We start from the raw sequence: 23785 nt of genomic DNA on the forward strand, positions 1-23785 counted from the left end.
TGTTCCGAGCCATTTGTCCCATCAACACAAGCTACGTGAGTGAATTCCTTGAGGGAGAGTAATTACTGTATCCGAAGCTGGGGAAATTATCCTTGGGGTGTACTCCTCTCTCCTGAGAATAGTTCCTCTCACAATTATGTTCTCTACTAGGAATCTATTATATGATCTAGTTTTCCCTCCAAAGACATCATTAATCATATGGTGAAAATGTAACTACAATTGAAAATACAAGGTGTTTTGTTAAAATGCCATATTCAATGCTTAGTAATCGTCAAGCTCAAAAATTTTAAAGAATCAGTGCCTGGCATCTCCTTCTTAAAAATACCGCTACTGTTTCCCGCATTGCCTTTCTTGTAAGGATTGTGAAGCTCTCCTTCTTTAAAATAATTACATAGGACTTCATGAAGTTATTCTGGTCACAATGCTCAGCTTTGCTAGGGCATTGTATGTTGAGTTTGTATCGCAGCACCATGTTTTGGGGGAAATCACGTGAGAAAAAGTCTTTCCTGGAAACAACTGGAGTGGTCCAGTGTCTTTGTAATGGGAAGGAACTTGGACTGCGAGTCAGAACAGCTGGGTCCCAGCCCTGGCTCTGCCTTTGAGTGAATCAGCTCTGTGCCTGAGCTCCTGTTTCCTTTGCCCTACTGTGAAGCATGGGACCAAGCTCTTTCTTTCCTTCCTTTTTTTTCTTTCTTTCTTTCTTTCTTTCTTTCTTTCTTTCTTTCTTTCTTTCTTTCTTTCTTTCTTTCTTTCTTTCCTTTCTGTCTGTCTGTCTTTCTTTCTTTCTTTCTTTTTTTGAGACAGAGTCTCACACTTTCACCTGGGCTGGAGTATAATGGCAGGATCCCGGCTCACTGCAACCTCCGCCTCCTGGGTTCAAGCAATTCTCCTGCCTCAGCCTCCCGAGTAGCTGGGATTACAGGTGACTGCCACCATGCTTGGCTATTTTTTTTGGTATTTCTAGTAGAGACAGAGTTTCACTATATTGGCCAGGCTGGTCTCGAACTCCTGACCTCGTGATCCACCCGCCTCAGCCTCCCAAAGTGCTGGGATTACAGGTGTGAGCCACTGCGCCCAGCCGGAACCAGGCACTTTCAAAACTGCTTCACTTCTTACCTTCGGAGACACCTCCCCAGCAATGCCAGGACATCCAGCCTCAGTGTGATCATTACAGTTCGCTCAATGCATCAAACTGAATTTTTAAAAGTTGAAAACAATGGACTTGATACAGACAGCAAAATGAATACACTGAGAGCAGTCAGAGAAGTAGCCCCTGACCCAACGTCACACTTGGAGTCGCACAGAGATGATGCCAAATACAAACTCCGCCACCGTGAGAAGAGAGAAATGCAGAGCGAGGCTGGGCTCTGACTTCTCGGCCTAACCTAATCATGGCTGGGGACTGAGACCACCGCCAGCAATCGGAGGGACAAAAACAGGAGTGGGAGGAACCCATGCATGGGAGGGGCAAAAGAGGCCGACTTGCAGGACCAGCAGGTGCAGAGGCGGACCAGGAGGGTGGTGACCCATGTGGGAGAGGTCCAGTGGGATACAGCTCCTCCTGCAGCCCCAACACAAGATCCACATTTAATGTGCACTGTTATTGATTGTCCTGGCTTTTAGTTGGGGAAATATGGTACCCACGTTTGGAGCCAACTGGACGCAGCACCCAAGAGCAGGCTGGTGTTGGGATAACAGTGGGCACAGAGAGGGCTTCTGCAGCTAGAACACTTTGGCAGGAAAAACTCTTCAGCAGTGGCAACCGAACCACCAACAGCAGGACACCCTGTGGGCACCAGAGCCTCCAGGAAGAGCTCTGCTTCCCTACTGGCTGGATGGACCCTGGCACCCCATAAGGCCCTGCACTAAGCAAGGCATGGCCACCGTGTCGGAGTGCACAGAGCTAGAAATTGCTGCCCTCATCCCAGCCCTGCCCCTCTTGAGCCCAGGAGCATGGGCAAGTCCCTTAACCACCTTTGCCTCAGTTTCCTTTCTATTCTGTGTGCTGGAGTGATAAACCATCTAGACTCTGAATTGCAGGCACGAGGAACAAAGGAAAGGGGCATGCAGGGGAGGAGGAGCAGGGAGAGGGAAGACAGACGCAGGTGCCGCTGTGGCTGGGGAGGGCAGTGGGGAGGAAGCCAGACAGCAAAACTACCCTTGGCCCCTGCAGAAACCAGCAGCTGGAACACACCACACACATCCTGTCTGTCAACCCCTCTGGCTCCACCCATTTCTGACTCATGGGCAGGTCCCTCGGGGGCCCATTTTGGGCTCTTCCCCTGCCTGAGCACACAAGGTTACTGTAGGGCAAGTCTCTATGTGGTGGCCACCCCACCCGGGCTGCGCTTCTAAGAATGGACAGTTGGGTCTCCTCCCTCACTAAGAGCCATTAGCAGCTGGCTAACTGTGATGATTCATGTGATCAGTTTAAACACTTAGAGAATATAGGGGTGACAAGTCACATACTGGGTGATGTGGTTTGGCTCTGTGTCCCCACCCAAATCTCATCTTGAATTGTAATCCCCACGTGTCAAGGGAGGGACTGGGTGAGAGGTGATTGGATCATGGGGGTGGTTCCCCCATGCTGTTCTCATGATAGTGAGGGAGTTCTCATGAGATCTAATGATCTGAATGTGTGTGGGTTCTTTTGCGCTGTCTCTCTCTCTCTCTACCCCATCCCGCCCATGCCACCAGGTAAGACATGCCTTGCTTCCCCTTCACCTTCTGCCATGATTGTAAGTTTCCTGAGCCCTCCCCAACCATGCAGAACTGTGAGTCCATTAAACCTCTTTTCTTTAAAAATGACCCAGTCTCAGGTAGTTCTTTATAGCAGTGTGAAAACGGACAAACACACTGAGTAGGGGAGCGACACTCTTCACTTGCAAACACTGGCTACACCTGTGTGCCAGGCTTATGCCAAGACATTTCAAACCCAGATGCCACCAGGTTTCAGATGTCTTCATTTCTGCATTACAACCCATCTTCATTTTACAAGACACCCTTCCCAGCATTTTCTACCATCATGACAACATTTCCAAGGCCACATGTAACAGACGGACAGGAATCGCTCTATGTTGCTCACTGCTTTGCCATAATTTGTCTATATAGACAAATGAGGCCAAAACATGACATGGTGTCCTGGTTTCTTGATACATTTTTCTATAAAATATTTCTTTAAGTTGAGAAGGAGAATTCTAGAACCCTATGTTGAAATTTCAACATGTTCAAAGGAGTGGGCCTACATCTGAGCCTGCCACAGAGCTGCTTTCTTAACAGAACAGGCTGGTATGTTCCGAAAATGCAAGTATCGCATCACAGTGCTATCTAGTTGTCTGTTGAGAAGGTACCGAACCTGTTTCTGCTGGTGCAAACACAGACATACAGTTACCCAGCCACCAACTGGGCTTGCAGGTCCCAGGGACCAGTCTGTCAAAGCTCTAAAATTGTGATTACAGTGAAGACGGGACAGCCCATGCCAAGGGTCTCAAAGACTTAGCTTCAAGAGGGTAGAAAAACAAAAAGAAGATAATAGGGAAAAGAAGAAAGACAGCTGAAAATTTAAAATGTGAGTCTTGGTTGGTCTTCTTCAAAATGAAAGAAGGGCTGAATCCAGTTTTAAGTTCAAAGTCCTAAAATATTAGCATATTCCAGGGGTACCTGAGTCATTTGTATTGTTCCAAAGTCCTCCCAGATTTTCAAGTTGCTTTCCATGATTCAGTAGAAACTAGGGACCACGGTTTCTTGATGAAGTCTGACAAGTCCTCTGCCTATCAGCTCCCCCAACCCACCTGTCTGATCCACTTAGGAGCAGACAATGAGTGCTTGGAGCAGAAGGAGATGAATGATAAATTCCACAAGAAGAAACAGATCAGGCTGGAAAAAAATCACACCAACCCAAGGCGGCATTAACTCCGCAAACTGTGAAACTCTAGAGCTAGGGAAGGTTGCTGAGAAAACTCAAACTACCACTCATCAATTCCCTGTAACATGCAACAAGCTGGTGGCAAACTCCTGCATAGTGTGGTGTTCCAGACACCTCCTAAGCTCTGTCCTCTCTGTTTTTTCTATTTTTATGTATACAGCTCATTTCAACAGTTTAGTTTTCTTTCTAGCCTACCACGATCACCCACAAAAGAATCCTTTCAAGATAGGTCTCTGGAGAGGTCAGTCTAGGTCACTGGCCACTTTATAACACTTCACGCTTGGGAGGGGGCACCTGTCTCCCATTTTGCTCTGGGCGGTTGAAAAACAGTTCCATCTTGAAAGATGGACATGAACAGCATCCACAAAAGAGGACTCTTTGAGCACATGCCAGAAACAGGCACACTTTGACACCCATCAATCTTTGTGAAATTCTCCATAATGACATCGCAGAATTTCAGAGCAACCATGAACTTTGAGATCACCAAATCCAACCTGTTCATTTTATAGGTGAGGAAAATTCAGGCAGAAAGCAATACAATAAATTGACCGCAGCAGTGACGGCACTGGGAAGAGAAGCTCAGCCTCTCCACCTCCAGACCCCGATTTTGCCCAAACAACCTGTTGCCTCCTTCAGAGGCTCCTCCCAGCTTGATACACAAAGCAGCCGCCCTCCCTACCTTTCTTCCTCCACCAGGGTCCTTCAGGAACCGAGTAGGAAAGGTCCCTGAATTCAATGTTCACAGCTGCCCTCCGAGGCAAGGAGGAGAAGCGCTGGGCTTCCGTGAGGTTATTATCTACTTTTTTCAGATGCCCATTCAGCAGGTCCGTCTCAGCGGCTTCCATGTTGCTGGACACGACCTCATCCACCGAGACACACACCGACTTGGGCTCCGTCATCTCTGCGGAGTAACTGCTGGCATTCTAGAAAAACCAGAGGAAGCAACAAGACCTGTTATAAGCTGCATCGAGAAAAAGAACATGAAGAGATTCACCATGAGGCTCAGGGTCATTGGTTATTAATAGCAACACTTCCTCCACTGCAGGAGTGCCTTTGGCCCTAGGAGAAACGTGCCTACCTAGAGGAATTTGTCAACTCCGTCACATTTTCTTCTATTAAAAAATGCTTAAGGTAAAGTGTCACGCTGATCTACAAGTCTTACTTTGGAATCATCAAATCTAATCATAAAACTGTAATCCATGAATCATCACTTGCCTCAAAGAAGAAAACACTGGCCACCATAGGCATTGATCTATTTACAGTCCCCTCATTTTAAAAACCTCAATAAAGACACACCAGGCGCCTAAGAAATAAAAAACCGAGAAACTTATATTTACACTGAGCAGTTTGGTGCCTTTCTCACGTAATCTCATAAAAATGTCTCAGGAGCAATGACATCACCTGAGCTGCTGAGTTTTGTGGGGATTGGCCTTTGTATTTTGCATTTAAAATTTCCAAATCACTTGCAATTCTACTCTCTTGCTACCTCTTAATAATAGTGCTGAAAAGTTGGAATGGTTAACATTTTTTAATATGTTAGACAAACAAGGAAACTGAGACATAGACAATTTAAGGATCATGTTCCAGGTCTCACAATCAAATGAGTGGCAGAAGTTATCCCAGAATTTAAGTCATAAAAAAAAAAAAAAGATAGGTATTCACTTCACGGCATCATGAGAATACCTAATCTTTTGTAGCTACCAGTGGCTTTTAAAGCTTCCATTGGGAGTCAAACGAACTGTAACCGATTGCCAAGAACCCAGAAGTATCTATGCAAAGAAAGAAATATCCTTTTTTAATGGCCTGGCAACCGTGAGCAAATCAATAAGCTTCAGGTACCTTCAAAACACAGAAGAAGCCTGGGGGAGCAAATTGCTGTGCTTTTTCTTGCTGTCTTCCAAATCGAGAGAGAACATCTCACAGTGCCAAAAGCACACACACACTCCTCCTGGGCATATTCTACCTCTGAAGTCCTTCACGAAATCAAAACTTAGCTCCTGGGCTATAATATTGTGTGGCTAAAACTAAAGGTGCCGAGTGAAACTCTGACAAAGCTGAGCTTGGTCTGCTGGTCCTGGGCATGAGGTGTGTCTTGGATGCCAGCGTAAGTGGGTTCCCGCATTCCTGAGCAGAGCTGGGAGGGTGTATGTGTGTCTGACAAGGGATCCGCATTCCTTAGGGGTCTGGTGTGATGATAAGATGCAGACTCCAAGGGAGCGACCCCAAAGCCTCCTCCCAGCTGGTCCCAATGCCCCTGTGGCAGGGCCTCTTGGAGGAGCTGCTGCGCCATGCCCCTCAGCCTGCCCTCTGGGGTCCCATGCTGCTGCCCCAGGTGTTTAGAGCTCACTTTGATTCCAAAAGAGCCCCAAAAGCACCAAATCTGGGCTTTGGAGGGGGGATGTCAACAAAGCTGTGCTACAAGACAGTGTGCTCTAGGCCTGGTTCCCTGTGTCCATTTCCATCCCCACCTTGCCACACAAGTAAAGACACAGAATGTGCTGGGTTCTACCCAATCCTGCTGGCAGACGTGGGATCTGCCACGCGACCCCCGATGGCTGTGTGTGCAGTTGAGGGTAAGGCCTAGGGGGCTCGAGCAACTCCTCTCCCATTGTGGGTCCTCTCCACCTCCACCCCAGGAGGCCAGCTGCCACGCAACATCTGCACCCTCTCCCCAGGCACCCATTGCAGGTGTGGGGCCCTGCTGAAGCCCAGGGACAGGTGCTTCTTTCTTGTGGCTGAAGCCCACACTAATACAGGGTGAATGGCCACCACACCACCCCTCTACATTATCATGAGAGCCTGACTTTCTCTGCTAGACTCACTATCTGCTCACTCACTCACTCTCTCACTCACTCATTCCCTGGACAAACTGAGCACCAGATAAAGCCCTGGGGTCAGCAATCAGACAGACAGACATGGCCCCTGACCTGGTGAGCTCAAGTTCAAGATCTGGCCCCAGGCAAGAAAACAGGCAAGTAATTACAATAGCTTAAGGCAAGAGCCAGGCGGAAAGCATAAGTGCCTCTAGATTGTTGAGAAGCTCAGTTGTGCTTCTTGATGCCGTGGTTATTTTCCTCTGGGCAGTCGCCTTGAGGACTCTTGGTGAGTGCATTTTCCCCATGTGTGCCTATGATCTGCTGCTTTCATTTTGAGGAAGACCAACTAATTACAACAGGTCAAGCCAAGAGCCAGGCGGAGAGCATACTATGGGTAACTCAGAAGGGATATCTAATGCAACACAGACCCTGAAATGGGGAGACGCAGGACAAAGTCTTTCTGCAGAAATAGAATCTTAGCTGAGTTTAGCACGGTGAGATGGAGGGGCGCTGGCTCCTGGTGGCCTCTGCTAGGGAACAGCATAGACAAAGTCCCACCAGCACGAGACAGTGAAGTGTTCAGAGACCTGTAAGAAATGCGGGGGCTGGAGTGTGGATTTGGGCTGGTAGGGTAGCAGGAGAGTAGGGGGCTTTAGAATAAGATGAGACTAGAGGGACAAGCAAGGTCCCCATGGGGAAGGGCTTGCCAACTTGGTTAAGGGTTTTGCATTTTATCTAGAGATCTTTGGGGAGACCCGAGGGAATAACAGGACCAGAACTGCAGAAGAGTCTCCTGCTGTGAGCCAGGTGGGGTGATGGTGGCCTGGATCCGCTGGTGGTAATGGGGCTGAAGGCAAGGGGACAGGCCAGGAGGATAAAACTGGGTGACTAAACTGATTTGGGAGTAAGAAAGAGAGAGAAGCCAGAATCAAGCACTTGCGATGTAAAGTATTAAATAGTAATGGTTCGTGCATGCTAGGTAAGTGATTATAAACAATAGTGTTTATTGATCCAGCAATTACCATGTGCCTATTAAACTCTAGCCTATATAGTTTATGCCTCTTATTACCTCCACAACTCTAACAGGGATGGGGCGCTGGGAGGTGGGATGAACATCTCCAGTTCGGAGGAGGTATCGGAAGCACAGAGACATTGTCTGACTTGCTTAAGACCCCGTGATTAGGGCGTGGACAGGCTGGGGCCGTGCTCTGAGAGGCTTCTAGGTCTGAGACCACAGGCCTCTGTAACGGCCCTTGACTATTGCCTAGCCTTCCACGGGTGAGTTGTGGGTGTTTCGGCGTCTTTCAGCGCTTGTCCATTATAGGAAAATCCACACCAAGGAAATCATACAGCCCCACCCCCAAATAAACCAACAGCAAAGCAATGCATACAGTTGACCACCTTTCCTCCACAGCGTCTAACAGCCTCACCCAATTAATAAGACCATGAAAACCGTGTGATGCGAGGCAGTGGCCTGTCAATCCGAAATAGACCAGCTCTCTGGAAACACATCCTCCGATGAGAGCTGCCGGCAATGTAGGTTACAGCGAGTTTCTCCTTAGCCTCCTGAGCTCATTAAAATTAAAACACATGCATCTTCTCTCTTCATTTTTTCCTTTCACTCTTCCTTTCCCTATCCTACTGAAGCATTGTCTTTGACCTTCCCCCACCCCCGCACCGGGCCACATACGATTTGTGCTGCACAATACATTGTAAGTCATAGTAAGTTCATTCATAGATGTGGAATGCCAAAGAGACCCTGTTTGGATTGTTCCTGGCTGCTGTTCATGGGAATATTTTCCTGGCCGCTGAGCAGAGTGGCCTGTGATTGCAGTTTGAATCCTGGGCAGATAGCGATGCCTATTTAGCTGGGGAGGGTCTCTGGCAGTCAGTAAGCCACCCACAGGCCATGGTGAGCCGCATTCACTCCATTTCCACCAGGAACACAGAGACAGAAACTTTTTCTCCCAGCATTAGGAGGAAGTCAGGAAACAGGAAGAGGAGCCAGTCAGCAGCACAGTTAGCATGCAGCTGTCTTCTCTCTTTGGTTCACTGCTGCCAGCCTTGGTACCCACCTAAGCACCCTAAGCACATAAGAGGAAAATGCACTGACCAAGAGCCCTCAAGGCGACTGCCCAGAAGAAAATAACCAAGGCATCACACCCCGAACTGAGCCAGAGACCAGATCGCACTTGAGGGGTCACTCGGAATCCCAGAACACCTCCAAATACCACCCTCCCACCGGAAACATTTGCCACCCCTTGCATGCCCACCGAACTCAGGGGCTCCAGCATGTTCCCCCAAGTGCCTGGCTCACCCCCAAGTACCTCCTTTGACTCACAGCTCAGAGGGTCCACACCAGGATGGACCCCAGGGCAGGGAGGTGAAGGAAAAGCAAAGCTTAAGATCCTGGGTATGCCTGAAGGGCTCTTTGTTTACGACTTGGCCAGAATTTATTTTATTTTTAATTTATTTTTCTTTTAACCCTACAGCCCCCAGAATTCCCAGGTAGTCTCTCATTCAAGGACTAGCCGGGGCCTAACTCTGCTTAGCTTCTACCATCAGACTAGTGCTTTCAGGGTGGGACGGCTGCGCATGAATAGAAATGTTCAAACTGTTTTTAAAGTACCAAGTTTTCAGAGAGGAAAATAATTTTCGAAATAAAATAATGTTCTCCAAAACAATGAGTCCAGCCATTACTGTCTCCACGTGATAACAAGACAGTTGAGCTCTGGGGGCTGTATCAAATCATAATATAACATTTTCTTAAAATCTTGGTATTAAAAATCTGTACCTTAAAACATCGGATGCATTATTTTTTCACATGTCCATTATAGGAAAACCCACACCAAGCCACCTTTGCAGCTCTGAAAGGAATTCAAGAGTTAACTAGCATCTAATACAAGATCTATAACTTTCTCTACCTGCAACTAACATCAGTAGCCTCCTTAATTTTCCATGGTCAACCTCATTTAGGAATCCTAATAGATGAACAAGTGCAAAAGGCAGAATTTCCAAGTGTTACCCAAAAATTCAACCAGAGAAAAGCAAGGGTCACCGGGAGGGAAACGGCTTTTCCGTTTTGTTCACTGCCTCTTCCACGTAGAAGCCACACAGGGAAGGCAGGGCCTCCCAGAGAGGGGGAGTCAGACTGCGGGTCTTCCGCCCGGGGCTCTCCCCTCCTCCACCCACCGCCTGGCCATGTCTGCGGCCCCATTCTATCGTTTACACAAAATCATTATATAATGAGCTGGCGAGGCTCCTTATGTTCTACAGTAACCTGTTTGGAATCATAGGATGCAGTTGTCACAGCGGAGCATGCGCAGAAACCTGGCTACGTTTTTTTTTTCCCCCCCCTCTTGAGCTCAAGGCAAGAGGTAACTGTCGGTCAAATCCTGCTGAGCTCTGCTGACTTCAAATACAGGATGCTAAAAATGAAATACAGGGGAGGGGCGGGGTGAGCCCCGGAGCGTGCCATGCACTGTGGGCTTACAGCTCGGGGAAGTAATATCAGGGTAGTAACTACACAGATACACGGCGTGGAATACGGAAGACTTTCCGTTTGTACTTTAGCTACCTATACGATGTTGGTGTGCTGGGCGTAGACATGAAGGGCCCTAGGATAAGGTGAGGTGGGTGGCTGGGGGCCTGATGATTGGTTTGTTGTTTGTTCCTAATGCCAGAAAACCAGAAAGGGAGATTCCTGACCACCCCTGGGAACAGCACTTACAGGAACTGTGTCCAGCAGTGAACTCGCCGACACCCCGCCATCCCTCTCCGGAGCTCCGGGAAGTGAGATGCGCATCCCGTCCCCACCGCGTCTCTCTCTCCGGCGCGCGCAGAAAGGCGGCCGGCAGGAATCCGGGCTTGCCCCTCGCGGGTCTCCCCGGGCCTTCGCCGCCCCCTCCCCGAGTGGGTCTGGGAGAGGCTGTCCCCGGGAGTGCAGTCGCAGGCTCCGGCTCTCTGGGGGCAGCTTCCTCTTTTGTTCCCCCAGACCTTGCCTGGCGTTCCTGGGGATGGCGCGAGAAGTCCCTGGTCCCCAAGCCCACAGCCGCGCGAGCGGGGCTGCCCCTCTTCAAGTCCCCTCTTCCCTCCGGCCCAAGCTGCGGCCCCTCCCCACTCCCCAGGGCGCTCCGGGTCCCCAGCGCCCCACGCCCCCCGCCCAGAAGCCATCAGGTCAAGGCCATCGGTCCAACTTGTAGGGCTGCTCGCTGTCCCCGCCCCACTCCCGGCCCCTCCACCTAGTCCGTACTCTCGGCCGGTGCAAGGGGCATCCCGAGGCTCTAGGTGGCCCGGACGGAGGGGTGGGGGCAGCGATCGGAGCGGGGCGCCTCTCTAGGGTGCCCTGGGTCAGCGCCCAGAGGACACGCTCCAGGGAGGGGGTGTCAGGTCGAGCTTGCAAGTCTTTGTGTGTTTCCTGCTCTCCTTGAAAATAAAACCGTTCCCGGCGGACGAAGGATGCGCTCACTCACCATGGCGGTGCCGACCGAGAAAGCGGCCATCAGACAGGCCATGCCCCGGGGGCGGCGGCGGCGGCGGCGGCGGGGACGAGGTTTGAGCTGCGGGGCCGAGGCTGCGCTAGTTCCCGGCTTGGCCGCTGCGCGAGGTGCGGGCTGCGCTCGGGCTCCGGCTGGGATCCGGCTCGGGCTCTGGTTCCAGCGCGCCCGTCCCCGCCCCGCCCCGCGCGCGCGATTGGCCGGCACCAAGGGGGCTGGCGGGCCGGCAGGTGCGCGTGCTCTTGTTTTGCTCCTGCTGGGGGCGGCGGACCAGGCCCCCTGAAGCGCAGGTTCCGGGAGCGGCCCGAGCAGAGGCCTCGCAGGCGCCATGGGAACCCCCTGCCACCCCGGAAACCCCGGGTACCGAACTCGCGGGGGCTGGGCCAGCACGGGTGAGGCTGCGGGGACACCCGACAGACGCCGGGGTTCCCAGGCTCGGAAATCCACTGCCTCCAAGCCTCAAGCGGCTGTGTGATGGGGCCGAAGAGGGGGCGTCCAGGGAGGGAGAGTGAGGGCCAGGGGGCGTCCTTCTTGCTGCTGCTTCTTCCCTTCCCCGCTCCCCACCCCGACGGTGTTGGGCAGCTCTCTGCCAGGTAGGAGCTTGAGGACTAATGAAGAGATAACCACTCCAACACCCCCCACAGCACCGGTGTGGGGTGACCCCTGGCAGTGAGGCAGCGTGTGCACTCACACATGTAACATTGCTGTGCGTCAGCCATGGTGCTAAGTGCTGGGTTACAAAGGGGTGCTGAGTGAAGATGCCCAGGCCTCTGCCCTCTACTCATCCCCGAACAAAAAAAGAAAAGCCTCATTTTCTGCAGACAAAGGTGTTTCCAGAGCCGGGTTCAGAACCTGGCCATAGCCGTGTTCATGAAACTGTATAAGGAATAACACCAGGGCACCCTCCCATGTGGCCCCAGGCTGGAATATCGGATGGTCCAGCATCTCTAAAGCCCTTATTATATGTAAGTGGGGCCATTTCCTGGTATCCATGGTGACAAGGAATTCTTAACTCCCAGTCTCAGGCCCTAATGCTTTTGTTCAGTTGTTTGCATGTTGGGAGGAAAAACAGGAATGCATTTCTTTTCATTTCCAGCACACCTGGGTCCCCCCTCCCAACCACACCTCAGATGAGCCAGGTCTCTTGTCTTTCTCCTCACCTAGAAAGGAGGCACAGGTTTTTGTGCCAGGCAGGTGGACTTCACACCCACAGGTCAAATGACTGTAACCAAATTCTGCCGCTCAAATCGAAGGAGAGAAAGGAGACACAGTTACGAGTTTAGGTGGGAGGCCTTGCCTATGTCTGAATGGTGTTGTCTCAAGAGTCATCCAGCCAGGCGCAGTGGCTCACGCCTGTAATCCCAGCACTTTGGGAGGTCAGGAGATCGAGACCATCCTGGCTAACATGATGAAACCCCGTCTCTACTAAAAATACAAAAAAATTAGCCAGGCGTGGTGGCGGGCGCCTGTAGTCCCAGCTACTCGGGAGGCTGAGGCAGGAGAATGGCGTGAACCCGGGAGGTAGAGCTTGCAGTGAGCCGAGATCGCGCCACTGCACTCCAGCCTGGGCGACAGAGCGAGTCTCTGTCTTGAAAAAAAAAAAAAAAAGAGTAGATCCATTACCTTGATTTTACACTTGGCTGAGATGAAGAAATCTGACTGCTGTGTTTACCAGGTGCCACTACCCAGGTGCCAGGCCTCGGAGGCCCTGTGGTGCCTTAAACATACACCGCAGGGAAGCCAGCAAAGCTTGAGTGTGTTGGGAAGAGGATTCAGATCCACAAACCTAGGGAGCGTTTACTCCAAAACACAGAGAGGAAAAGTGCCTGATGGCTGGAGACGGGGACTGGTGCCCAGCTCTGGGACCCACCTTGCTCCAGGAACACACAGGCCCTGCAGCAGGAGAGGAGGCACAGAACACAGCTGGGGAGGAATGGTCCATGTGGCCAGGGCAAGTGAGGGTGTCTGCAGCGACGTAATTTCAGTCCAATATCCATCCTCCTCACTTCCAGGAATGTGCCCAGAATTTCCTTCTAGACATTCCCCCTCTTCTACCTCCCCCCAGTTCTCTGCCCCAAGATTTATGCGGGATTGATCAGCCTTCAGCTCGAGAATAGGCAGTTGGCTTCAGCCGGTGGATGGCCCCCATCCAGCCTGGCCGTCATGGCTGGTCCGGAACTGGAAGTGTGAGGCAGTGCTTACTGGGCTGCTGGGAATGGCCAGGGGGATGGTGTGTGGAGCATGAGGATGAAGCCAGAGAGGGAAGACGCTATGCCGGGCCCTTGTTGGCTTTGGCTGCTGGATTTTCTGTTGCAGGATAAGTGAAAGGGTCCTCACTTATCCATCTGTACAGTGGGGTCAAAATCCCCACGACGTGGGAAATAAGGCATGGCAAGCACTTTCTACCATGCCCGGCGCCGAGCAAGCATCCCACTCTAGTCCCTGCTGTGCTCCCCTCCAGCGCCCAATCGGGGAAGCAGCCAACAGTAGCGTAGCACAGATCTGTGCTGTTCCTATCAAGGCTCTTGGTTGTAAAGGACAGAAACTCCAACTGGCTTAAGCTAAGTACAGAAAGGTTCGGAGTGCACTGGTTTCAGGACTGCTGGGACCAAAGACCTGTACACGACTCTGTCCTCAGCCCCGGGTCTCTTGCTGTCTCCACGGCTCTGGCCTCCCCAGGTGGTTTCCCCTCTGGCAGGCTGTCTCCGCATGGCCCCCCAGCAGCTGCAGGCTTGCTCCTGCCACCTGGCAGCAACCACTGCATCAGGGGGTTGCCAAACCCTGATGGGCCTGGCCTGGTTCACATGGGATGAAATGAGAAGGTTAACCCCAATGGGACCCTGCAGAAAGACTGGGCATGGATGCCCAGCCAAGACCTTTCAAGGCATTCTAAGTAGAACCCTGAGGATCAACCAGGCAAGGGGAGCTCTCGACAGGACAAGCTTAGTCTCAACCCCAACAGAAATTTCTGCTAAGGCATTGCTGACAGGCGAGCCCTACTGGGCCTGATAATTTCCAGTGGGGAGCTGCTTCCTGTCTGTATTAGTCCATTTTCACACTGCTGATAAAGACATACCTGAGACTGGGCAATTTACAAAGGAAAGAGATTTAACGGACTCACAGTTCCATGTGGCTGGGGAAGTCTCATGATCATGGCGGAAGGTGAAAGGTATGTCTCACATGGCGGCAGACAAGAGAGAGCGCTTGTGCAGGGAAACTCCCCTTTATAAAGCCATCAGATCTCATGAGACTTATTCACTATCATGAGAATAGCAGGGGAAAGACCTGCCCCTATGATTCAGTGATCTCTGACCAGGTCCTTCCTTCAACATGTGGGAATTATGGGAGCTACAATTCAAGATGAGATTTGGATGGGGACATAGCCAAACTATATCACTACCTCAACTGGCAACCCACTCCATTATTAAGTGTTGTCACCATTAGCAAACTGAACCTGTGTCTGATCGGACTCCCTGTCACCCTGACTGCTCTGCACACCACAGCAACATGGAGTCACTCCCCAGAGTAGGCCCTGGCCAGCCAATGATGGCACCAACATTCTTTCCAGACCCTTGTTCTCTGGACCAGATGCCCCCAGTGTGGCTTCCTAGAAGATGCCCTTTTGTCCCACTTTCCCCTTCTCGGGATGGGTGCCAGTTCCTAGTGTCCCTCATGAAATTCAGGGCCACCAATGAACACCTATTTAGTGTGATCAGGACAGAATAGGCCAGGGTGATGTGCTCCTTCCCTCTAGAGGGTCTGCATCTATTAGCACAGCCCATGTTGGCCTTGACTTGCAGCCAAAAGCATCACCCGGTCGACTTCGAGTGGAGTCAATGGAAGTCTAGGTCTGTGGGAAGAGAACTCTTATTCCATCTGGCCTCCCCTATGGTGTCACATTTTAGGAGTGTCTGATTTATTTCTGTGGACTTCCAGCTGCTAAGGCTGAACGTGAAGGGGAGAAAGGGGCACCCCAAGGACTTGGCCTCTGGCGTGAGGATCCTGCACTTGGTGCTTGTGAGGGTGGGTGCAGGGGAGTCACATGTCCAGGTGAGCCTGCGGTGGGGTGACCCTTTGTCCCTGGTGAGTTTCTGCAACCAGCCGGGCCATTGGGGTGAGACTGGCTTGGTGACTTGAATTGCCCCATCTTCTACAGGACCCCAACAACAGGTCTCTGAATCCCTGGTTCCCCTGCAGATCCCTCTGCTTCTCCACAGGGGCCGAGGCCCGTCTGCACCCAGCCTGCCAATGTGCACACAGACCTGACCTGCCTGCTGTGTCTTCGGCTGCCTTGTGCTTCACTGTGTGGCCGGGGACATCTCGCTCACTTGACACCTCCCCATTTCATGGAGGAAAATGAAAAAACAAAGAAAGCTGTCCCTCTGCCCCTTTGCCCAGCTCCTCTCTGCGCCATGCCCACTGCTGCCTGACGGCAATATGAAGTATGACAGTTTATGGGATTTTTTTTCCCCAAATTCTGGAAATTGGGTAGGAGAATGGGGAGGAGGCTGCAGAGAGATGTTTGTCTGCTTTTATCTGAAGATAAAAGTTCCCAGCCAGTTAAGAACAGAAGATGCTGCCCCAAGTGTGAGTAGGAAAGAGGGCTTGTGGCTGTCCTGTCCGACAGTGGTGAGTGATGTGAGGGAGGGAGAAACAGGCATGAACACCGTGCCCTTGGCATCCCAGGCCGGGACAACACAGCAGGTGCCCATGCTTGAGACGCATCCCTGTGGCGAGCTTGCCTTGGGCTGGGCCTGGAGATCTCCCTTCTGGTCAGCCTGACCCCGGCCCTGTTGGCTTCTCTGACCAAGGGAGGGAGAGAGTGTACATGTGTCTTAGTCTATTCTGGCTGCTGTAACAAATATCTTAGACTGGGAAATCTGTAAACTACAGAAATGTATTGTTCATAGCACTGGAAGCTGGGAAGTCCAAGGTCAAAGCTCCAGCATCTCTGGTGTCAGGTGAGGGCCTGTTCCTCATAGATGGCACCTCTGTGTCCTCTCATGATGGAAGAGGAAGAGACGGGCCCTCCAACCTGTCTTATGAGAGCTCCACCCTATTCATGAGGCAAAGCCTTCGTGAACTAATCACCTTCCAAAGGCCATACCTCTTAGTACTATCAGAGTATTGATCACACTGAGCATTAAGTCCCAACAAATAAATTTAGGGGGAGTCCCAACATTCAGACCATAGCATTCCACCCCTGGCCCTCCAAAATTCAGTCTTCTCACATGCCAAATATGTTCATTCCATCTCAATAGTGCCCAAGTCTTAAATTGTTCCCGGCACCAAATAAAAAGTCTAAAGCCCAGAGTCCCAGCTCCACATCATTTAAATCAGATGTGAGTGGGACTCAGGGTAAATGTCCTCTTGGGGCAAATTCCGTCAGCGGTGAACTTGTGAAGTCAAACAAGTTATGTGCTTCCAAAATGCAAGGATGGGGCAGGCACAGGACAGACATTTCCATCCAAAAAGAGAAAAATAGGAAAGAAGAAAGGGATAACAGGTCTCAAGTAAGTCCAAACCCCAACAGGGCAAAAAGGATTATATCTTCTTTGACTCCATGGTCCCACCTTCTGAACACTCTAAGGAGGGACTTAGGCCCCCAGGGCTCTGGGTGGCACCTCCTACATGGGTTTGCTGGGCACAGCCCACACTGCAGCTCTCATGGGCTGGAGTCTCCTGCCTGTGGCTCTCTCAGGCTGGAGGTGCACGTCAGTGGCTCTGCTAGTCTGAGGTCTTCAGGTGGCCCTGCCCCCACACCTCCACTGGGCATTGTCCTGGTGGGGGCTCTCTGCAGTGGTTCTGCCCCTGTGGCAGTTCTCTGCCTGGACCCCAAGTCTCTCCAAAGCGTCCTCTGAAATCCAGATGGAGTTAGCCATGCCTCCATAGCTCCTACCCTCTACACACCCATGGAGATGGCCCTGCACAGACGCCCAAGGTTTATTGATTGTGCCCTCTGAGGGAGACACACTGCAGCAGGTGCTGAAGCACTCCAGGCACCTCTGTGGGCACAGTTCTGTCCCCCAGACCTCAGCACCCTGGGCCTGTGATGGGAGGGCAGCACCAATAACCTCTGAAACGCCTTCAGGGTTATGCCGTCACTGTCTTCTTGCACAGCACCTGGCTTCTGCCTGTCCATGCTAATCTCTGCCTGAAACACTAGTTTGGCTACACCCTCAATCTCCCAAACATGCTTTTTTATTCTTTACAGTATGGTCAGGCTGAGAATATTCTGCAAGTTCTGCCTCCCTTTTGACTATAAATTCTGTCTTTAGGCTGGGCGCGGTGGCTCATGCCTGTAATCCCAGCACTTTGGGAGGTCAAGGTGGGCGGATCATGAGGTCAGGAAATCGAGACCATCCTGGCTAACATGGTGAAACCCCATCTCTACTAAAAATACAAAAAATTAGCCGGGCATGGTGGCAGACACCTGTAGTCCTAGCTACGTGGGAGGCTGAGGCAGGAGAATGGCATGAACCTGGGAGGAAGAGCTTGCAGTGAGCCGAGATTGTGCCACTGCACTCCAGCCTGGGCAACAGAGCAAGAGTCCTTCTGAAAAAAAAAAAAAAAAAAATTCTGTCTTTAATTGATTTCTTGCCTTCTCACATTTTACCATAAGCAGTGGAGAGAAGCTAAGCAGTGTCCTCAAGACATGGTTTAGAGTGTTTCTTCCACCAAATATTCAAGTTCATCCCTTGCCACTCTGGCTTTCACAGAACATGAGGACACACACAGTTCAGCCAAGTCCTTTGCCGTCTGTCACAAGGATGGCCTTTCCTCCCATTTCCAGTAACACGTTCCTCATTTCTGTCTGACACCTCAACAGAGTGGCCTTTATCATCCATACTTCTATCAGCATTCTGATCACAGCCACTTACATAATCTCGGAGGCTCTGTGTCCTCTTCTTCTCGGCCCTCACTAGGATCACCCTTTATGTCCACTCTTGGCAGTCCAGGCCTTTTGAGCCTGTTCCTCTAAACTCTTCCAGCCTCTGCCCATTACCCAGTTCCAGAGCCTCTTCCACATCTGCAGGTCTTTGTTTCTGCAACACTCTGCTTCTTGGTACCAATTTCTGTCTCAGTCCATTTGGACTCCTATAGCAAAATACCTTAGACTAGGTAACTTAAAAACAACAGAAATTTATTGTTCACAGTTCTAGAGGCTGGGAAGTCCAAATTCAAGGTGCCAGAAAATGCAGTGTCTGGAGGCCTGTTCCTCATAGGTGTGCCTTCTGTGCCCTCCCATGGTAGAAAGGAAAGGGGCTCCTTTCAACCTGTTTCAAACCATTTAATAAGTTCGTCAATCCCATTGCTCATGGCCTAATCACTTCCCAAGGACTGCATCTCTTTTTTTGTTTTTGTTTTGTTTTTTTTGTTTTGTTTTGTTTTGTTTTGTTTTTTAAGACAGAGTCTTGCTCTGTCACCCAGGCTGGAGTGCAGTGGCACAATCTCGGCCCACTGCAGCCTCTGCCCCCCAGGTTCCAACAATTCTCCTGCCTCAGCCTCCTGTGTAGCTGGAATTACAGGCGCATGCCACCGTGCCCGGCTAATTTTTTTTTTTTTGTATTTTCAGTAGAGATGGGGTTTCGCCATGCTGGCCAGGCTGGTCTTGATCTCCTGACCTCAGGTGATCCACCCGCCTCGGCCTCCCAAAGTGCTGGGATTATGGGCGTGAGCCACCAGGCCAGGCCCAGGATCACATCTCTTAATGCTGTCACAATGGGTATTAGGTTCTAACATATGAATTTGGGGAGGATACCAACATTTGGATCATAGCAGGGAGAAAGAAAGGAAGGAAAGAAGAGAGGTAGAGACAGAGAGAGAGGAAGGAAGGAGGAAGGGAAAGGTGAGTGGAGAAAGGAGGAAGAACAGGTGCGGAAGAAAACCATGTCTTAGCCCTTCAAGTGGAAGCCTGGGAAAGTGGGTCAGACACAGAGACCGTGTCATCAGGGAGAGCAGCAGCAGAAGGCTGGTTGGATATACCAAATAGCAACTCTGTGTGTTGGTTCATTTGAAAGAAATGGGAATGCTGAGGCCAGGTGCAGTGGCTCACGCCTGTAATGCCAGCACTTTGGGAGCCCGAGGCGGGCGGATCAGGAGGTCAAGAGGTTGAGACCATCCTGGCCAACACGGTGAAACCCTGTCTCTACTAAAAACACAAAAATTAGCTAGATGTGGTGGCGCATGCCTGTAGTCCCAGCTACTCCAGAGGCTGAGGCAGGAGAATGGCATGAATCCGAGAGGAGGAGGTTGCAGTGAGCTGAGATCGCGCCACTGCACTCTAGCCTGGGTGACAGAGGGAGACTTGGTCTCAAAAAAAAAAAAAAGAAAAGAAATGAGAATGCTTAATCTCCACTGTTTGTTTCCTATTTTGCTGGCGCTCTTGACTTCAATGGTATCCTGTCTCCAGCATCCAGATACGCTCCTTCGCTTCCTCCATGTGAGCCAGCCCAGCTATAGAGAGGACCCCTTCTTCACCAAGCGCACACAGCCTGTGGGAGGTCAGTGCAAAGGAGGGGCCATGAGATGAGGGAAGTCAAGGAGGCGAGGGAGGTGCAGGGTGGAGGGGAGGGGGCGGCAGATGCCTGGAAGCTACGGTGGCAAGACAGATGATGAGAGATGGTTTCAGGGGAAAAACTGCAAGTAGATATTTCATAGATTAAGTTGACAAGACAAGTTAAGTATTACAGACAGATTCCTTTTGTTTTCTTCCATTAGCATGGAATCAAGAGTGGCAGGGAAAGATCTAGGAAACCATTTCTTCAAACGAAGAAAGAGTAAATAACATCTGGCCACAGGATGACCTGCAAAGTTGAAGATTAGGACAGCGGTCTCAGAGACAGACACCGGAAAATTACTGGAGGCCTCCTTCCCACAAATAATTAAAAGCTTCCCATCACACCCATAACAGATCCCTGCTAGGAAGTAACTGGAACCACTGTGTACCCCACGTTTCCTCCAAGGAACCTCCCACTCCTGACTCCGTATGGTCAACCGTAGAACTCAACCCCCACCTGGAGCCACCTAGAACATTCCATCCCTCTGGCCACTACTGATGTTCTGGAAGAGACACACAACCCAGCAGGGCCATCAGAATTCTCACAGGGACTTCCTGGACCCTAAGAGGGAGAGGGTTTCTTTCCCTATTCCCTTTTGGCATTGATGTAAGGAGAGTGTTTGGCTAGGAATTAAGTAAACACCCCCAGGGAAGTGGAGCCGGAGATGGAGGAAGTGACAAAGCCCTTTCATCAGCCCTTTCATCGCTGGAGCCCCTACATCCTGCCCTCCCGAGTTCATGCCCATTGTCCATCGTTGGCCCTTCCCAAGTGGCTGGGCAGCCATTTTTAACTTTTGATAAGTGCTGGGCCCCAGAGCCAGATGGCAGCTCTTTAAACAAACTCGTTCTTCTCAGTGCCCCTGTGACCTCAGCTATTAAGTGGGCTGATGATCGATCCTGTTCGCCTCGGAAGACTGTTTCAAGGATTAGAGGTGTCAGCATTTGAAAGCCATGGCCGGCACATAGTGTGCATCTTACAAATGCTGCTGCTCATTATTATTATTCCTTGTTACGGGATCCTCTACTCTCCCTTCTGACCTTGAACTAGTATGAATTAGATTTCAGTCACTTGCAGCTAAAAAGTCTTGATTATGATCATCAGTTTGACAAGGAAGTTAAAAGTCAGAGGCCCAAAGCCACTCTATGAGAAAATCCTTACAAGGAGTTTCTAGATTGACCCTCTAACCCTTAGCTTTTTCTTCACCCAGTATATGCATTATCTCTCCAAAGAGATGATAAATTCCAGCATCTCACTAATATTGCTTTGCCCCAACAGCATTCCCAGCATGGATCCTAGCTGGAGTAGGTGCTTCACAAAAACCATGAGTTATGTTTGGACAACCTCAGATGCTTTTGAAAATGTTGTAATGTGCATGATTGCATTTTGCCTCAGAATGCCCTGTGGGGTAGGAGGGCAGGTGCCATCGCTGGACCCTCATGGGTTTTACACTTTCACACCAGGCACCACGCAGCCCACATTTTGCTGTTTCTATCAGTCAGATGATCTGTGCCTGGTCCCTCAGAGGCAGCTCCTCCACGCCAAGCCGAGGTCAGGCCCAGATCAACTCTCCATGGCTCCAAAGGCCACAGCTCAAGTGTTCAGTGGACTCAGCCCCCTGATCACCTGAGCATTAGTCCTCTTGCCTCCCTGAGACCTCTGAGCTCTCCTGGTGCCTGCAGACTCCACAGCTCCCCTTTCCAGGCTCTGAGACCTTTCTCCTGACCCTCCTGCCTCCCTCCCCCAGAACGCCAGCTCTGCATTCCTCCCCTCCAGGAGGGTCTGGGGCACTCATCTTGTGGAGCCTAAGCTTTCAAAAGCAAAAGTTTGATTAGAGAGATTATCTTCTGCATGCCTGGAACTCCCTAAAGGCTTTAGGAGAAAAACAACTCATTTTAAAAAAGAAAAAAAGACATGACTACTTTTTAAAGGGAGGGTAAAATTGCTAGAGCAGGGAAAATTAACATCATAAATTATCTCAGTAAATTATCCTGCTACATGAAAATAAGAAAATGGAGGCTCCATGAGGTTTGTAAGCTGCTTAGGGCCATAAAGCCCAGACAAGGATCCAGGTCTCCTGGCACCTGGCTAAGTATCTTTTCCACATGTTCACTGCTATCAAGTATTTACTGGGTGAAGAGGGCAAATCTATTCCAAATGGGCAGATTTCTACAAGGAGCACAAGTTCAGTCTGTTCAAAGTCATAGGACAGGCTTGTGGGAAGATGGAATAGACACATTTTTCCCTACCCCTCCCTCTAAGCACAATTCAAAACCTTGGATATTACACAAAGCAAACATAAAGAGACTCTAGAAGATGGGGAAAGGAAGGCAAACCATCCAGGGTTCTTGGGACCCAAAGAGCCACACTGTGGTGAGGTCCCTGGATTTTTGTTTCGCATCATATATCCCAGATGTTGAGTTGAAGAAGCTGAAAACATGACACGAGGAGGGCAGATCACAACTGCTCAAACAAAATTCAATACTTAGGTGTAAATGTAACAAAACAGGTACAGGACTTGTATGCTAAAACCTACAAAATCCTGATAAGAGAAGTAAAAAAAGAACTAAAGAAAAAAGGAGAGAAATACTGTTTATAGATTGGAAGACAACGTAGTAAAGATATCAATGATCACCAAAATATGTATGTTTAATGCAATTGCTATTAAAATCCCAGCAAAATTTTCTGTATATATAAACAAGAGTAGTCTAAAATTTAAAGAAAGGCCAAGGAGTTAGAATAGTTAAAATGATTTTGAAAATGAAGAATAAAGGAGGAGAAATCAGTTTACCTGATGTCAAGACTTATTTTATAGCTACAATAATCCAGACTGTTTGCTATTGGCAAAAGGACAGACACAAAGACCAATGGAACAGAATAGAAAACCCAGAATCACACCCACTCAGAGATACAAAGCAAATCAGTGGAGGAAGGACGGCTTTTCCAGCAAGCGCTGACGACACATTTGGGTATCCACAGGCAGAAAAAAAGAACCTGTACTTAAATTTTCTTATATAAAAGTTAACTCAAAATGCATCATAGATGTGAAATAACCTTTCAGGGAAAAAATATTAGGAGGAAATCTTTAGGATACGGAGCCAAAGAGTTCCAAAAGCATGATCCATAAAATGAAAAATTGATAAATGGGACTACATCGAAATGAAAAGTGTTGACTCTGAGAAAGACCCTGTTAAGACGAAAAGTGTTGATAACAGACCAGGAGAAAATATTTGCAAATCTCATCTTCAACAAAGAATTAGGATTCATGATGCCTGAAGAACTCGCAAAATTCTCAAATATTCTACATCTATGATGCATTTTGAGTTAACTTTTGTGTAAGAAAATTTAAGTCCAGCTTCTTTTTTTCTGCCCATGGATACCCAAATGTGCAGAGCAGTAGGCAATCCAAGCCACCGAGCCGGCCTCACCCCCATGGCCCAGCTGGCTGCACATGCTCACCAGGGGCCGTGGGCAGCCCTGCAGCAGGCCCACCTGAACTTGTGACTCCTCTGCACCCACCATCACAGAAACCGAGTGCAGGATCCTCACACCGGACCCCAAGTCCTCAGGGTCCCCCTTTCTCCCCCTCATGTCCTGGGCTCTGACTCATTCTCACTGCATCTCCCAAATCCAGGCAGCTCACCAATATTTGGTGTCTGACTGGTGTAGGTCACAGATACTTTACACCACAGTTTAAGTCAGAAATGACTGCTGCCTGAACTAGGAGACGTGGCTTACGTTTTTCTTAATCTACATCTAGTTAATTACACTTATTCCATACGTTTATATTTAAGAATATTTTCTTACTAGAAAGCATTTTGTCAGTGACTTACCCACAAACATAGGTAGTCCAGCTGCTGCCCTCTGAGGTGACATATATTTATTTTGCAATTAATAAAGGGAAGAAGAAACTCCCTTAAGTGGGATAAAATTTCAGTTTTCACCACTGCAGGCATGTAAACCCCCCCAGACTACAAATGATGATTCAAT

The 23785-nt window shown here is 49.9% G+C and overlaps 1 protein-coding gene across 4 annotated transcripts in view; it reads right to left on the bottom strand.

Moving 5' to 3' along the window:
- Nucleotides 1–11385, bottom strand: part of ABCG1 (ATP binding cassette subfamily G member 1) — a 72463-nt gene extending 61078 nt beyond the window's left edge. For 2 of the 4 annotated variants that reach the window (XM_032174111.2, XM_032174109.2), the window contains exons 1-2: nucleotides 11214–11385; nucleotides 4605–4848 (exon numbers count right to left, since the gene is read on the bottom strand). In XM_032174111.2, the coding sequence (XP_032030002.1) occupies nucleotides 4605–4848; nucleotides 11214–11255 (286 nt within the window). In that variant the 5' untranslated portion in view covers nucleotides 11256–11385. Of the gene's footprint in view, nucleotides 1–4604; nucleotides 4849–10471; nucleotides 10636–11213 lie in introns of those variants that run through there. The other 2 variants (XM_032174110.2, XM_032174108.2) reach the window with 1 other exon arrangement.
- Nucleotides 11386–23785: the final 12400 nt, after the last annotated feature.

Source organism: Hylobates moloch, unplaced genomic scaffold (assembly GCF_009828535.3).
Source record: "Hylobates moloch isolate HMO894 unplaced genomic scaffold, HMol_V3 SCAFFOLD_14, whole genome shotgun sequence".
Classification (NCBI taxonomy): Eukaryota; Metazoa; Chordata; class Mammalia; order Primates; family Hylobatidae; genus Hylobates; species Hylobates moloch.